Source organism: Cheilinus undulatus, linkage group 3 (genome assembly GCF_018320785.1).
Source record: "Cheilinus undulatus linkage group 3, ASM1832078v1, whole genome shotgun sequence".
NCBI classification, from domain to species: Eukaryota; Metazoa; Chordata; class Actinopteri; order Labriformes; family Labridae; genus Cheilinus; species Cheilinus undulatus.
Window position 1 is genome coordinate 37,035,626 of NC_054867.1, and position 15,235 is coordinate 37,050,860.

General features: G+C 40.0%; 2 protein-coding genes across 3 annotated transcripts in view; both read right to left on the bottom strand.

Moving 5' to 3' along the window:
- Positions 1 to 15,235, bottom strand: part of iars1 (isoleucyl-tRNA synthetase 1) — an 83,345-nt gene that overhangs the window by 45,003 nt on the left and 23,107 nt on the right. For both annotated transcript variants that reach the window (XM_041782712.1, XM_041782711.1), the window contains exons 12-13: positions 8,350 to 8,441; positions 7,319 to 7,417 (exon numbers count right to left, since the gene is read on the bottom strand). In XM_041782712.1, coding sequence (XP_041638646.1) covers positions 7,319 to 7,417; positions 8,350 to 8,441 — 191 coding nt within the window. The remainder of the gene's footprint in view (positions 1 to 7,318; positions 7,418 to 8,349; positions 8,442 to 15,235) is intronic.
- On the bottom strand, positions 12,039 to 14,320 carry LOC121506811 (desmin-like). Its single transcript, XM_041782713.1, has one exon. The coding sequence runs from the start codon at positions 13,897 to 13,899 to the stop codon at positions 12,763 to 12,765; it is 1,137 nt and encodes a 378-aa protein (XP_041638647.1). The 5' UTR covers positions 13,900 to 14,320; the 3' UTR covers positions 12,039 to 12,762.

Sequence of the window (15,235 nt, forward strand, 5' to 3'; positions counted from 1 at the left end):
CATTATTCAAAAAGTTTGTTTTTCACCAGAGAGAGTCAGTTAAATGTTTGATTGTTCAAAAAGATAATAACTTAAACATCTACAGGACATGATGAGCAAGAGAGAAGAGATGCTGCTCTACCCACAAGGGTAGTCCAAATCAACAAAAATTAAGGTTCAAACAGGAGCTGGGCAGCAGAAATGCACCATGCTAAACCTGATCATGTAACATATTGGTTTGATACCACAAGAAATCTTAAGGCTTTACTATGAACAGCTTTATTACTTTTTTTGGTCCATCTTTGGGGCCCTTGGGGTTGGATGGGTGGGTATCTGAGACAGGTTGGTCAGTGGGTTCGGGTTGGATGGGGTTTATCTTATTTTACTTTTCTTCTATGTATACTTGGGTTGTGATGATTGAGAACAGAGGGATAGGCTTATCTTGATTGTGCACACTCTCTTTTGGCCTATTATTCATTTATCCTTTGTTCAGTATTGCAGCATGTGTACGCAAATAATTTCTCTCTTCTGTATATTGGCTTCTAATGGGACACAACACTATGTACATCCTTATTTTGAACTTTCTTGGAAAAAAAATTGGTAAAAAAAAAAGATTAAGGTTGGAACAGGGGCTTACAGTCTTTATTTTACAATTGAAACACATTCTGAGGCTTTTCTTTAGGATTAGAAAAATGTCCTTCAAACCTTTCCAAGTACAAATACCTTATTAATTTAATGTGCATATATTTTTCCACAAGAACAGCTGGTATTATCATATAGTGTATTACAATTATTCATTTATTGTTCTGGCTTCTCTTTGTCTTCTTTTTCATTTAGCCTTTAGAGCAAATTGCACCTTTATGTTCATGCGGCTCAACTGCAAAGGTTAACATTCCCTTCAAGGCATTTTCCTCCTTTGTATCCTTTTTCTCCTCTCCTCTTTCTCTTTGCCTCAGCTGATTTCTAGCTCTAATCCACTATCTCACAATCAGTTCCTTCCTCTCATTTTTTCTTGTCCTCCTCTCTTGCTATGCCTGGCCATGTTGCTCAGGAGAACAGAGCAGGGAGGAGTATAAATCGTCTTCAGGATCCACACGCTAAGCAACGAGTTCATCAATTCCCATTTGTAGGAGGCATTTCTATTTAGGCCCCTAATATATCAATTTAATGATTTTTTTTCCTTCTCACCAACCCCCCTCAAACACTCGTCCACCGTCACCCTCCCTCTCCTGTGGCTTGCTAAATGTAGACTTTAAAGTGTGCTGTCTTGTGCTTGAGACACACTGAGGAGACATTTAATATGTACAGGCTTCTATTATAAGTTAGAGACTTTTGGGATGTTTACAAGAGGGACACAGAGGGACAGAGGTTGTGGTCAGAGAGAGGACCTACTGAGCATGTGCATGATTGAGAAAAGGCAGAGGAGATAGGCAAAAATGGGATGAATGTGAGAAATATAAACTAACCAGGAAACATGTTCTTAATATCTCCTCATGCACATTAATATCAGATCAAGGCTTTGAAATCAGGGCATCAGTTCACCTTTTTGTTGAAGCCCTTTGCATGGGGCGGTAGCATAAGAAACGCTCTTCACAGTACAACTTCCCAAAGTATTATTTTTGAAAAGTGTTTATTTAACTGATATGTTTTGCCAGCTATAATGCTAGCTACAAATCCTACCTAGGCTGATGGACTAGCAGTTAGGCAATCCCCCACAGACAGAGACTGTAGTCCTCCAACCAGATGACCTGGGTTCAGATTGATTTGTGGCCACTCTCACACATCATTCTTCTCTCTGCCTGATTTCCAACTCTATCTACTCTCCTATCTCTGTGATGAAAACATAAAAGCCCAAAAATAAATCACAAAAAATGTGTGAGCCTGCTATGACATTAGCCAAGTTGACTGCCTTACAAGCTTGAACTAGTTTGTCTGCTCCAACATCTACTAGAAAATGTTAAACTGACTTGCTAAGCTGCTCTAATATTAGCTAAAATTGTCAACCTGACAACCTGTTGTAAATTGAGGTGGGTTGCAAATAGGTCTGTGCTAAAAAAATGGATACAGTGATATATAATCACGTGCACCCAGATGTTAGAGAATTGATCATAGTGTCAATCTACTGCTAGCAAGACCATAAGCAAAGATACTAGATTATTTAGGGTTTCTCCAAAACTAGAAAGTAGGGATAGGCATTTGGAAGAAACCTACCAACTCGAGCATCTATAATGTTAATGATCAATTAATTGATTAATCATTATGTATGTATAAAAACATACATACATGGGCATATGTATAACACAGCGTTTCCGCTAGACTTTTTTGTCCTCGGTCAAAATGACCAGCAGTCCTCAAGAATTCCAGCCATTTAAAACAACTACCAGACATTTGCTTTAACACTATTTTGCTGCATTAACAGCAGAAAAATGCATAAATCTGATATTCTGTGGTACATTGATACCTACAAGTCTGCGCTAAACGGGAGAGAGGACACATTTCTATTTCCGGACCTGATCCAAAACCAAGACAGTAGAAACCAAGCTGGCAGTAAACCTGAGTAATTATTACCGTTATTACAAACTAGTAGACACGTACACATGATTAGACCCTAGAAATGACTGCACACAGACTTTCTCTGATTATTCTTTGTGTAAGTGGTTTAAAGTATCAAAATGAAAGCTGCAAGCTTTTCCTTACACACGCAGTCAGTCACATAATATACGCACACATTAAACTCATAAACAACAACAGTTAGCTTCACATTAGCACCATTGGCCTGTTAGCACATTGGCTGCTACCATAACTGAGCAGCTTACAACAGCCAAATACCATCCTCCAACAACAACAACGAAGCATCCAAACATAACTCACCAGTGCTCTGTATACCATGTTAAAACTCTACATTTCAAATGAAAAATGAGTCTTACCATCAGTTGCTAATATCAGTCCTCATGATGATATCACTGTAACCTCTGCTAAAGCAGTAAATCCAACCATCCTGATTTATTTGGACTAGTCCCGAAAAGACAAAAGCTCCACAGCAGATAGTCCGGTCCAGTCCTCCTCTCACTGATGGCTTATCCAAGACTACTTCTGCTAATTAGCCAGGACATCCCAAGCCTTAACAGCCAGCTACGTACAAGGTGGAGAGATGGAGCCATCATTATCAGCTCCAGCGGCCTCTGTCGTTCTGCACGATGTGATTCTGTGTTGACTACAATCCAACTTTATCTGAGGATTGGTCATAGGTAGTTTATCGAAGTCCACTACAACTCTGCTCGGCGTAGGCCTCTCTCTCTGCTGCTGCATCAGTGGTTACGATGCTTAGCTATACAATTCCCTTTGTTTCAGCCTCTTCATTACTCGCAGCGATGACATACTCAAATCCCTCCATACTGCTGATGATATTAAGCCTTTGGTTAACCAGGAAAACCTCACTTAGATTAAAATTCTGCTTTCCAAGAACGTTCTGGTAAAACTTTTCCAGCACAGTCCCCAGCAGTACTGCGCATGCTCAGAGAGATGGCTTGGGTTTTACATCATTATGCATACATAATTAGCCACGTGCTTGCCGTCTGAGGAGATAAACAACTCCAGCACTGCAGGACAGTAGATGTAGTAAGATCAGGCTACTTTTACTTTATATTAACGCATTCTCGCAACATATCTTCTAGGTTACACAAAATATAATCTGCAATCATTCAGTATTTACTTATCTGGCCATTGGCATGCTTTCTGCCGGACACTTTGACCGGTTATATTTTTACCTGCTGGATTTCATCCCTTTTTACCAGCCAATGCCGGCTAACAGAAACTCATATATATATATATATATATATATATATATATATATGTATGTATAACACTTCCCTATATAATAAAAACTGGTAACTAATGAGTGTGTTTCTCAGTGGTTCTCTAAACTAAAATAGTCCCACACCACACTGGGTAAGATGTCTCATTGCTTTTGTTAAAACCCACTCACAATGTCATGATGGTAGATATTGTTTTGCAGTGCATAGTAAGGTATGTTTAGTGTCTATCAAATGCCAACATCAGATCGACTAAATTCCCCATGATGGAGCAAATTCTTAACGACCAATTAACTGATCATTGATTAATTGTTCCCATCCCTACTAGAAAGTAACAAGTCATATATGAGACATACAAGCTGTGCAATAAACAAGGTAAAACACAGCGACAACACCAATCTGCATTGACACATGACACCAGGCTAATTAGCAGTTGGCAACACCTACTAAGCTCCCTGAGGCCAATCTGTGTTCCCAACCAGCCCTCTATGACACTGTTAAGTCGAAATTTCACTTAAATTAATGGGATCTAGCAATCATAAGCAGCTCTTTATGCTTTACTTGTCAGGACATAAACAGAAAAGCGGCACTGATAACGAAGACTTCAGACAGCTGCTTAAGGAGTGTGAGTCTGGTTCATCCCCACTGGTCCGTTCGTTACAGAAACAGCGGTATCATTTTGTGCAGAAGTAAAGAAAAAAGATATCCTTAAATATTCAAATTCAGTGTTATTTTAAGCTTGAAAAGATAAAAAAAAAGATCATTTTTGCATTTATTATTGGCTAGGTGATCATAAATAGTTTAATTTACTTAGACCTATTATGATCTGAATTTAAGTGTTTTAAATTGTAAGACACTTAAAACTATAGGCTACCTTTTGTATTATCCTGTACTATAAAGACAATCTAGTGAATTCTGTGTTGGACATGTTTATTGCTACAAGTTTATTATGCCAAATCATCGTGTACCGCAATACTTATCGCATCATGGCCTCTGTATAGTTAAATACATAATATAACATGAGGCTGTGATGATGCAGACTTCGAGTGGCACATTGAGTGATGGATTTGCTGATCAAATACAATGTTCCCAGTATATGAACATGTGTCCTTGGTCCTTCTGGTCTTACTATACCCTTTTACCCTTTCGTGGCATGGACATTGGTTTTAGTGGCGCCAGCTGGACTACTTTGTGACAACTTCTCCTCATCTTCTTTTTTGGGTATTGCTGTTAAAACAATATCTAATGCTGACATGTTCAGAAGAGCAGGGATGGAAGGATCAGCTGCTTGATACAAGAAAGGCAACTGCACACCTAGCCTGCTTTCCAAGGCTGGTTCCAGCTCACTGCATACTGAGTACCAAAGACCCAGTGGGCTGGTCCAGACAACCGGGGTCATGTGTGTCATGGAGGGGTCAGCTGAGAGGATAGCTGAAGAGACAGAGCATGGCCTGGACCATGGTGATCAGGAGACCAGAGCAGAACAGAACTAAGGGGCATATGCTCCCATACCTGTCGACCCGGGCCGTGGGAAATACCAAGACCTGGTTGCATTTCTAGTAAGTCGCAGATGTGTGAAACCTCTAAAACCCTGAAACCTCTGCACAAATGTGCAGGAAGGTGAGGGATTTATTTGATTGATTTAAATTTGCACTCCTTCCAGCTTGCTTTAAGAAAATGTTATTTATTTTGTCCTTATTCCCTATTTACTGTTTGTCTTATTTCGGTGTGTTCAGTGCCTCTTTCAAATGTGAAGGTTGAAAGTCAAGAAAAACTTAGTTTACTAAGAGGTGCTCATAAGGTCTTTCTTGTTGCCTTGGTTTCAAGGTTTCAATATGGCTGGGTTTTACTATTACCGCATTAAAGTTCAAATTAAAATATCATGACAACACCATGGCTAGCCCAGCCCTGAGTCATATCAGGACCGGTCCATCAACTCTACATTTTCTTCTCACTCAAGACCAAGAAACTTCATGCACCAGCGCCCATGCAGTCTGCACTCTGAGCTTAAAATAAGACCAACTCCCCTTGAGAACGCTCATTAATTTGGTCCTTAATTTATTCAAGCAGACAGACATCTGGAGAAATCAGACTGAACTCTCTCAATAGATACTTAGCCTGAGTCTACCCACTGCACCCTGTGAGTAAAGAGAGATAAAATGAACAAATCACTCTGAGAATATGGTAACTAGCACTTTGCTTTCTGAAGGATTCTCTTAAGTCTCTCATCAGCTAACATGAACTTCTATATAAAGGTACAGAACTCTGCGAGGATTTCATTTTTTTTTTTTTAGTCTGCTGATGAGCTGGCAAACCTCACTGGCAGACAGATGATCTCCCAGAGACTAGAACTTGAGTATGAAAGCAGAGTCTAATCAAAAAGAAAAAAAGATCTTCCTGTAAAAAACATCAAATAATTAGGGTTGGAGAATAAGCTTAATTAGAGAGCTGCAGAGGATCATCACCCTGAGTGCTCAGCCATACAGTCATCGGAGGGATTTACATGTGTGTATTTTTTACATGTATATTGGATGAATTTTTTAAATTATCATTGTGCATATATGATCAACATCATTGTCAAATCATAACTGCAAATATTTTAATCTCTTTGCCTTCATCTTTAAAGCTCACACTATTGGCAGAAAATGAATCTGTGACTATTTTTACAATCAAAGATAGTTAGAATGTAGAGTTTTCTTCATTTCTTTAGTTATAATTGCAATATTCCCTGTTTTAAGCCTTAAGTGTGATTATTTTCTTATACATTTAACTGATAGAAAGTTTGAGATCCTTAAGACCAAGTACTAGGTTCATTATTGGCAAAAAGGAGGGAGATAAATAAATAAATTGTACCCCTGTTGTATTAAGAATCATATAAAACAGGCTATCTAATACTTTAAATAACTTTGTCAAACATATCAGCTCTCCCATGCTGTTTTACATGCATACAGTACTGCTTAGATTAGTAACAGAGCTTTTAAAGTAGTGTGTGTGTTCCTGCAGGTCTCTCTGTACATGTGTGTCTGTGCGTCTTCACCTTCCTAGCGGCTAGTCATTCATCTCAGTTTGACAGTCCCATTACCAGAGGCAGCTACTGTGGCTCAGAAAAAGAGTACAGGGAGCACCAGGGGTAATACCACTTAGCAAAGCCATCATGCTGACGCTTACATTTTCTCCACGTTCTGCCAGTACAATTAGCATCATGCTAATATCCCGCGTGCATTGTAATAAACTGCTTTGATGAGGATTTTGACCCCATTTAATGAGAAATAAAGGCAGTTTTTGCAACATCTCACATTTTAAACCCTTTTCTCTTAATATGTCCATTGATATCCAGCTGTCCGGCAGGGACAGACCAAAAAAATATGGTGACGTGGCTGTGCAGAACTGCAGCTGTAATTGTTTAGGGACTGCCACCACTATCACTAGTGCCTCAGAGTTATTTTAGGCAACTTAAATGCCTTTTACTGCCAATTCACTGCCAGTTCCTACCAAGGTCAGTAAGTTGAATCTGTTTTTTATCTTACCAGTAACATTTGCCATTGTTGTCCAGAAGTTTCTCCACCATGTGCTCCACTCGGACAAACCAGCTGGGGACGGCTTTGTAGATCAGGGGCGTGTCAGACCTAGAAGTACATTAGGACACAATAATAAAGATAAGGGTGCTACATGTTGGGTTTATAAAAAAGATATATGAGTGTACGATCATATGAACTTTTTATTATTATATTTACAATACTCACATTTCTAAATCTATGTATTCTAAAAGCCCATGTGGGAACGGGCATGCCAAATTAGCCCATAAATTAGACTATAATTGATGCTGTTTGCAGCATAATAGTGCTAACTTCATACTATCTGCAGAAACTGACATTAAAAAATTAAAAAATGAATTAAAAAAATGGCTTGATGCTTCAACCTGCTTCACCTTGATGCTTGCAGCCTCCTGAGAGGCTGGCCTGTCTGTTGACCCCACAATGTACTATCACGATGCAGGTAAGTTCAATAGCATTGAACCTTTCACACTTTTACCATCACCTCCTATGTGATTTAAGAAATATATTTTGCAGCTTTTGCCTAAAGCATAGCTGCCTCCACCATGGCTGACAACAGTTTCATCTCTACCAGCATGTATTCTCCAAGCACAGAGCACATCTCTGCATTTTAACCAGGTTAATTAATCCTTCCAAAGTCAGCCTGCAGCTGCTCCAAGATAGAGAGCAAATTATAAAGTAAGTTTGTGCATGTGTGAGTGTTTGTGTGCTTGTTGGTCACCATGTGATAATGTGGGACCTTGAGAGGTCACGCGCATGTCACCACTCTGACATTGGCCTTGTGAATTGATTCAGAAAACAAAAACTCTATTGATTTCCTGCAGTGATGCCCCTGAGGGAGGCATGAACACTGAGGGACATCCTACCTCTGATGTGAAACACCGTACAGGAGAGACCTGTGATATGAACAGTATTAATTTTGCCACTAAGCAAAGCTACCTGAAACAAAAGAGAACAGTGGGAGACACAAAGAAAAATAACTGCTGAACTTTGACACTTCTTACCTCCAGCAGAAGGGGTAGCTATGTTTGAAGGTGCTGGCATTGACGAGTCGTCCATTTTCCTTCAGCAACTTGATGATGTTCTTATCAGCATCCTAATGGGGAACATCAGAGAGCAGACATGATTCACTGAATTTTGAAATAAGAAAATCCAGGGTCCTGAAGCTGTGTTTTAAGTGTTTCATGGTTGGGTTAAGAGACGTGCAACTGTAATGACAGTGTGTCATCAAAATGGTATATAAGCACTGCAAGAAGCATAAATTACACCCTGAGAAATCACAAACAAGATTTTTAGCTAGTATCAAGTTGCTTTTAAAGTAAAATTAAAGGAATAGTTCTGTTTTTTTATGGGGGGTTTTATGTGGTACATGTCAATAGTGGCTACAAGAGATGATGGTCTGCTTGGCCCCTTTCATGAGAAACCAGGCATCATGCAGGTATGGAAGCTAGGGTACATACAACTATGCAGTCAGGGTTGTCTGCTCTATGTAAACTAGCTAAACAAAAGAATATTTTTATCTCTTTTGAAGCATGCAGGCCAATAAGGCTGATTGGTGCACTGGAGATGAATGAACATATTTGTTGTGAGTCAAAGTAACATTGTTTAATATGTTTCTTAAATTAGCTCAATAAGCAGGGGAAAACAACTCTATCTGCAGTCATTTAGCACTGCTTCCATCATGCACTCAAGTCAAGCTCTTAAGGGGCCATGCTAACTAGCAGCTGCTGTAAGACTGTCAAAGCTTTTGATATCACATGCTTTAAATGATGCAATAGCCATTATCTTTATGTAATAATGAAACTGCCAACGTTTTGAAGAAATGAAACCTACATTAGGCCTGAGCGATATGGCCTAAAAATCATATCACGGTATTTTTCTTGCCTTTGACGATACGGTATTATATCACGGTATTACAAAATTTAAAAGAGATAATGCTTTTTAATCCAAATTCAAGTGTTATTAACCCCCTTCTCCCCTTAAAACAAGCCTTTGATGGCATAGTCAATTTATTTCTAAGTATAGGAACACAGAAAACATGTTTATTTTATTTTTTTTAAGTCTCTCTAGGTTTACTTCTGTCTAACTGCACTCCAAGTTTTGCATTTCATCTCTAACCTGATGAGGTGTGTTAAGCTGTTAATGACTTGTACACGTTTCCTAGTGAAGGCATTCACAATAAAAGCGTTTCATAAAAATAACAGCCCCTGACTTTTATTTTGAAGAGCTTGACAGAAGTGTTGTGTTTAGCATTGAGTTAGCTTAGCTTTGGCTGCCGTTTGGAGAATACGGCTAGTTTACAGCAGCTTTTCTGACCTCATTTAACAGCGCAGCCTGGATCTTAGACTCACTGCGGACTTAGAAAAGAAAGTCATAAGTTAAAATAGACTTTTAAACGGTTGTTTATGCTGTTGTAAGAGGAAGAGCTGCAGCGCTGGCCTCTGCAACCAGCCAAAGCAACACTTAGCTTGTGTTAGCCCCAGGCAGACTGACAAAGACAGCACACACTGACTTAGTTGCGGTAGAGCTGTCAGACTTTGAGAGGAAAATACACGTGTTTTTGCCTGCTAACTCACACTGAGGCAGATATGATGACCTCAGTAACAAGCGTTATCGGAATTGGTCGGTAGAGTCCAAATCTCTACCGTAGGCCAGATTTATATCATTTATACCGTCTACCGCATATACCGCGCACCCCTAACCTACATACAATCATGTTTCAACCCAAAGATGCTTTAAGCGTTTTTCTGTTTGTTTCTGATGCAACACCAGTCTAGAAATCTGCTTGAGCCTCTTAGGTGATAGAAGTTACACTGGTCTCCCTCATGCAATCTTTGCTTTCCATCATGTAATATTTCTGTAGTCCACTGCCCATTCTGTTTCGCATGCAATAATCTCTGCATGCAATCGTGCTCTTCTGCAACAGTATGGGACATATTTGCATACCCCATATCATTTATACATTCTGCCATAAATTTTGTACCACAGTGGAAAACTAACTTCTCGATCACACAACATATAATGCATCAGAGAAATTCATTCAAATTAACAAAGCTTAACCAAAAACACTGAACAACATTTCCCTTTAATATCAGAGGATTCTGTCTTTCAAATACTGCTGTGAAAACTTTGCATTGATGATACCCACTAGCAGAAAAGCTGTTCTTGCGGCTTTGATTTTAGTTTAAATTCATCATTTATATTTTATATTATAACACTAACTTGTATATAGCGCACACAATATAATTTGTAAGAAAGTGTTCATCCAGCATTTGGCTTTTTGTAGTTAAATTTCATGTCTTACATTTAAGCTGTTGCATAACAATTGTTTAATTTGCGTATTTACTCAACTACGGATAAAACTAGGCAGCAAAACCATAATGCTTGTTAGTGAGAAAATATTGTGTTTTATAATGGAAAAATGTAACAAAGTTAAGTTTGGCTTAGTTGGCAGGCTACCAGAAATAGTGGTCAAGGAATGTACTTTTATGGAACTGAAGTGGTCACGTGGGACGCTGTCAAGTATATAAGTGACTGTCAAAGTGTGCATTCTTTTTCTTTGGTCTGTGCATTTGTCAATGACCGCAGCTGCTACAAAGTAAACCTGAGAGAAACCCAGTCTTCTTGTCTCTGTGAAGCTTCTGAATCTTCCTCTCATGCCAATACATTTATTTCCACATAACAATGCTAAAATTTCTATTGTGGCTATGTTTTTTGATAAGAAGTCACAAAAGTAAACATAATATTCCTCTTAAGAATAAAACTCTGGATCACTGAACACATCAAGGCTTTATGCATTGCTTTAAGGAAAGGAAAATGAGCTGAATCTCTTGCCAAGGTCACCATCGGCTCCCACTGATGATCAGTTTCATCACACACTACGGAAAAATTGTCTCTTTAGTCATTCAGCTCATTGTTTATTGCGAATAAGCTGATATGCAATCATCCCCGTGCCGCATCACACTATTTCATCTCTCTCTCAGAACCTCGCTGGAGGTGAAATTCACATGATGCTCATAAATATGAATTTTCAGCAAGGTGCAAAGTGGCAGGCTGTTGGTTGTGACCTCCTAGAAGAGAAAGGGGGTTTTAAACTCTCAGTCAATGTTGTTATGCACTGACCCAGGCTCATTAAAAACATGAAAAGAACACCTGTGATGTGGAGACTCTTTGGATCCCCCTCTCCTGCCCACTGATAGAATAAATCAGTTTTACCACCTGGCTAATTCAGTACAGACTAGGTTTACTTGACATGTCCCTACATTACTCACATGTAGTTGTAACTCTTTTGGGGTCTCTTTGCCACAGAGGATAATTATTCTGCTGAGTTAAAGGTTTTCATTTAATTATTTTTAACTATCCCAGCATGGAGAAGTGGGAAACAGAGACCTCGGGCTGGATTCAAACAGCAATTTTTATCCCTTTGTGGCAATTTTAATATTACTTCCATGGATAAAATCAACAAGAATATAAGAAGAATAATAATTTCCAGGGACAGACTGGGGAATAAATGCGTTTCGGCAGATTTTATCAATTAAAATAAGTGCAAGACAAACTAAATAGATGAAAAGAGAGCTAAGAGAGAGAGAGAGAGAATGAGTTATGATGGAGACAAAAGGTACACTGGCAAGAAAAGACTAATCAAAGGTGAAGAAAAACAACGAATGCATTATTTTGTATGCACTCACTTCAATCTTTATTAAGTTACAGTTGGTCAACATTAGTGTCATTTGTCAACAGGTATGTTTCACAAAATTGAAATATTCAAGTGGCATTTACGACATTTCTTTGCTTTAATTTGGGTTTGGGTAATGTGTTTAGTAAAGGAGGGATCAGAGTAGGACAACAGCATGCATGGTATGGCAGGGGAAAGGGAAGGTGTGCTCTGCAAGAATGTATGAGAAGTAAAGGGAATGGGTATGACACAAGGGACCTGGGGGCTGTGATAAAACCAGATCAGGAGTGTACTGAAGATGAATAGGAGTGACAAGGTAGAGCTGGTTAGTAAAAGGGGCAGGAGGCAGTAAAAGGGATGTTTTGAAATGATGTAAAAATTGAGAAGAACTGGAAAGAAAGCACTGGAAGAGAAGACGTAAGGGTAATGGGGTTATGTAAGGTAAGTAGAGGGATAGTAGTGCTGGGTATCAAAACTCAATACTTTTAGAGTACCAAGCAAACGTGTCTAAAGTGCCAAGTATCTAAAGACTTCCAAGTTCAAGATGGCAACAAATGTTGAGTTTGATCCGAAACGTTATTTGAAACATTTCAAACAATACCCAGTTCTTGGAGTAAAGAAGGTAAATTAGGAGAAAGATGGGGATAAATTTAAAGTCTTTTTAAGTAGGATTAGCTGATCTCCTGATTCTCTGCTTGTCTTCTTTGCTACTATTATGGACTCCACTTATGTCAGGGGACATTCAGGCATCTTTGGTAATTCCCAGCCTCACCTCCTCCCCTTCCAGCAGCTTCCTGTAGGTGGCTATTTCCGCATCCAGCTTGAGCTTAATGTGCAGCAGTTCCTGGTAGTCTTGTAGATACTTGGTCATCTCCAGCTTGGTTTCGCAGAGCTGGGCCTCCAGCTGAGCAATGACACCCTCGAGGGTCCCCACCTTATCCATGTGGGCCATCTCCATGTCCTCCAGCTGCTGCTCCAGGGCCGCGTTGCGAGCTCTCAGCCCATCGATCTGATTCTGCAGGTCCGTCACTTGGTTGTGGAAGGTCGAGATCTCGTCTTTCATGGTCTTCATTTGCTCCTCGTGTTTGCCGGCGTGCTCTTTGAGGGTGTCGAACTTGCTCTTGTACCACTTCTCGGCTTCCTGGACGTTACGGGCAGCAACAGCTTCTATCTCTGCACGCATGTTGCGCAGGTAAGCAGCCAGGTCAGGCCGGTCACCATCAAGCTCCGCAGTAATCTTTGAGTCCTCGATTTGCTTCATGATATCAGCCACCTCCTCGTCATGCAGCTTTTTGAGGAACTCTATCTCAGCCACCAGTTGCTCTATACGCTTCTCCAGCTCAGCCTTCTGCAGTGTGGCATTGTCGACGTCCTGACGAAACTCCCTCAGGATCATCTCGGCCTCTTCTTTGAGAGCCAGCTCTTCCTCCAGCTTAAGTCTCCACACTTCAACCTCTTCTTCGATGTAGCCCCGCTCAATATCAGCTGCTCCCTTCTCATTAGTCAGGGTCTCAATCAGCTCTCGCACCTCTTTAAACTTGAGCTCATATTCTTCTCCGATCCCTGTGGGGCCTCCTTTGTAGCGGCCCTGCAGTGCAGCCAGCTCAGCCTGAAGGGCAGCATTCCTCTGCTCCAGTGCCTGGACCTTCTCGATGTATCCTGCAAACTTGACGTTGAGCTCCTGCATCTCCTCTTTCTCATTGGCATGCTGCTGGTGGATCTCTGTGCCCAGCTCGACAGCAGTGCCACGATAACCGGTGCGACCACGACTGTCGTAAGAGGATCCACGACATCGGGAGGGCGATGGACTCTGAACCCTAACCCTGCTGTTTGAGCCGCTAACCTGCAGGCTCTTCGAGGTGTAAGAAGCAGCTCTCATGTTGTTGAAAACACTTGTTTCTCTCTTGTTGAGGAACAGCGGCTCGCTTGACTTCTCTTTGTGTAGCTCCAGTAGCTCCAGTCGCACCCTCAGATCACATCTGAGTTTTTATGTGGCAATGAAGAATGTCTCAGACAGCCTAGAAACTGACGCCTGGTTTTAACATATTTCAAGAGTGGATTATGACAGGCTGTGAGTGAACTGTTGCTGCATGCTCTTTATTAGCTCACGCTGTACTGTTACTGATCAGGCAGGTCAGGTCCACTCCCTGGTTTTTACACCAGGATGTGAAATAGTGATCAGATCATGTATGGCTGTTATTTTTCACTTACTATCCACTGAGGATGATAATGAAGTCTGGTGTGACAGGGATGAAGAGTTCATACAGGGCACTGGTAAACAGTGGCTTCATGTGTTGGCAGCAAATCTGCAACACGAATTTGTGAAACTATTATTCTGACGCAGATTTCTTTAACTCCTCCTAATCAGAGTTCACAATGAAAAATTCAAATTAGCTTTGTTTCTATGATGTCATTTTTCCTTGGTCACCTAACTAGTCCAAATATCGGACATGTGAGGTGACCAAGTCAAAGAATCAATCCAAAACCCATATATCTACAAAATAAAAAATAATTCATAACAAATCACTTTCATTTAATCAGTTTAACAGAAGCTACAAAATTTAACAGATCTATAGCACTAACCCTGTAATGATATTATATTTCTTAAATGGCAGTCATAACTGCAAAAGTTCCGAAATTTTTCCCCACAAATCCCTGTCTTGTGTCCTCTGTTAAGCACTGCTAAGGCATAGATTTTTAAAGTAATGCTAAACAATCTATTGTTCTGGAGAGGATTCGATCAACGTAAATGTTTCAGTAAGAATTAAAAACCTTATGAAGAATAAAGAATACAGCAACCTGGATTTTAAAAAGGGAGCAGAGTCATAAGTAATAGGGAGGGGCGCAAGGGCTCAGTGTGGCCCTCATGATTCGAGTAATGTTTCCTTACTTGTTCACTAAGTAAAAGGTGCTTTAAACTTCAGTATTTTAGCGTTTCATGCGTATTCAAACTTTCTGAGTTAGTCTAACTGAATATACTCTAAGATATATGAAGAAGAAGATAATAAACGGTGTTGTAACTTCTCCTGCTACGTCTGTCTTTATTAGTACAGCAAGCCAGATTAAAGCAAAAGCTAACTGCTTGTTGGCTCAGGTTAGCACTAGAACTGCTCCGATTCTAATACCAGTAGCAGAAATCCATGCTGAAAAGCAAGTATCGGCAAGCACATGTGTTCATGCACCGATTCAATACCACGTTGTTTAACTTTATATTT

Bases quoted from the DNA above. Each gene is read 5' to 3' on its own strand.
- LOC121506811 (XM_041782713.1), bottom strand. From the start codon at position 13,899: ATGAGAGCTGCTTCTTACACCTCGAAGAGCCTGCAGGTTAGCGGCTCA.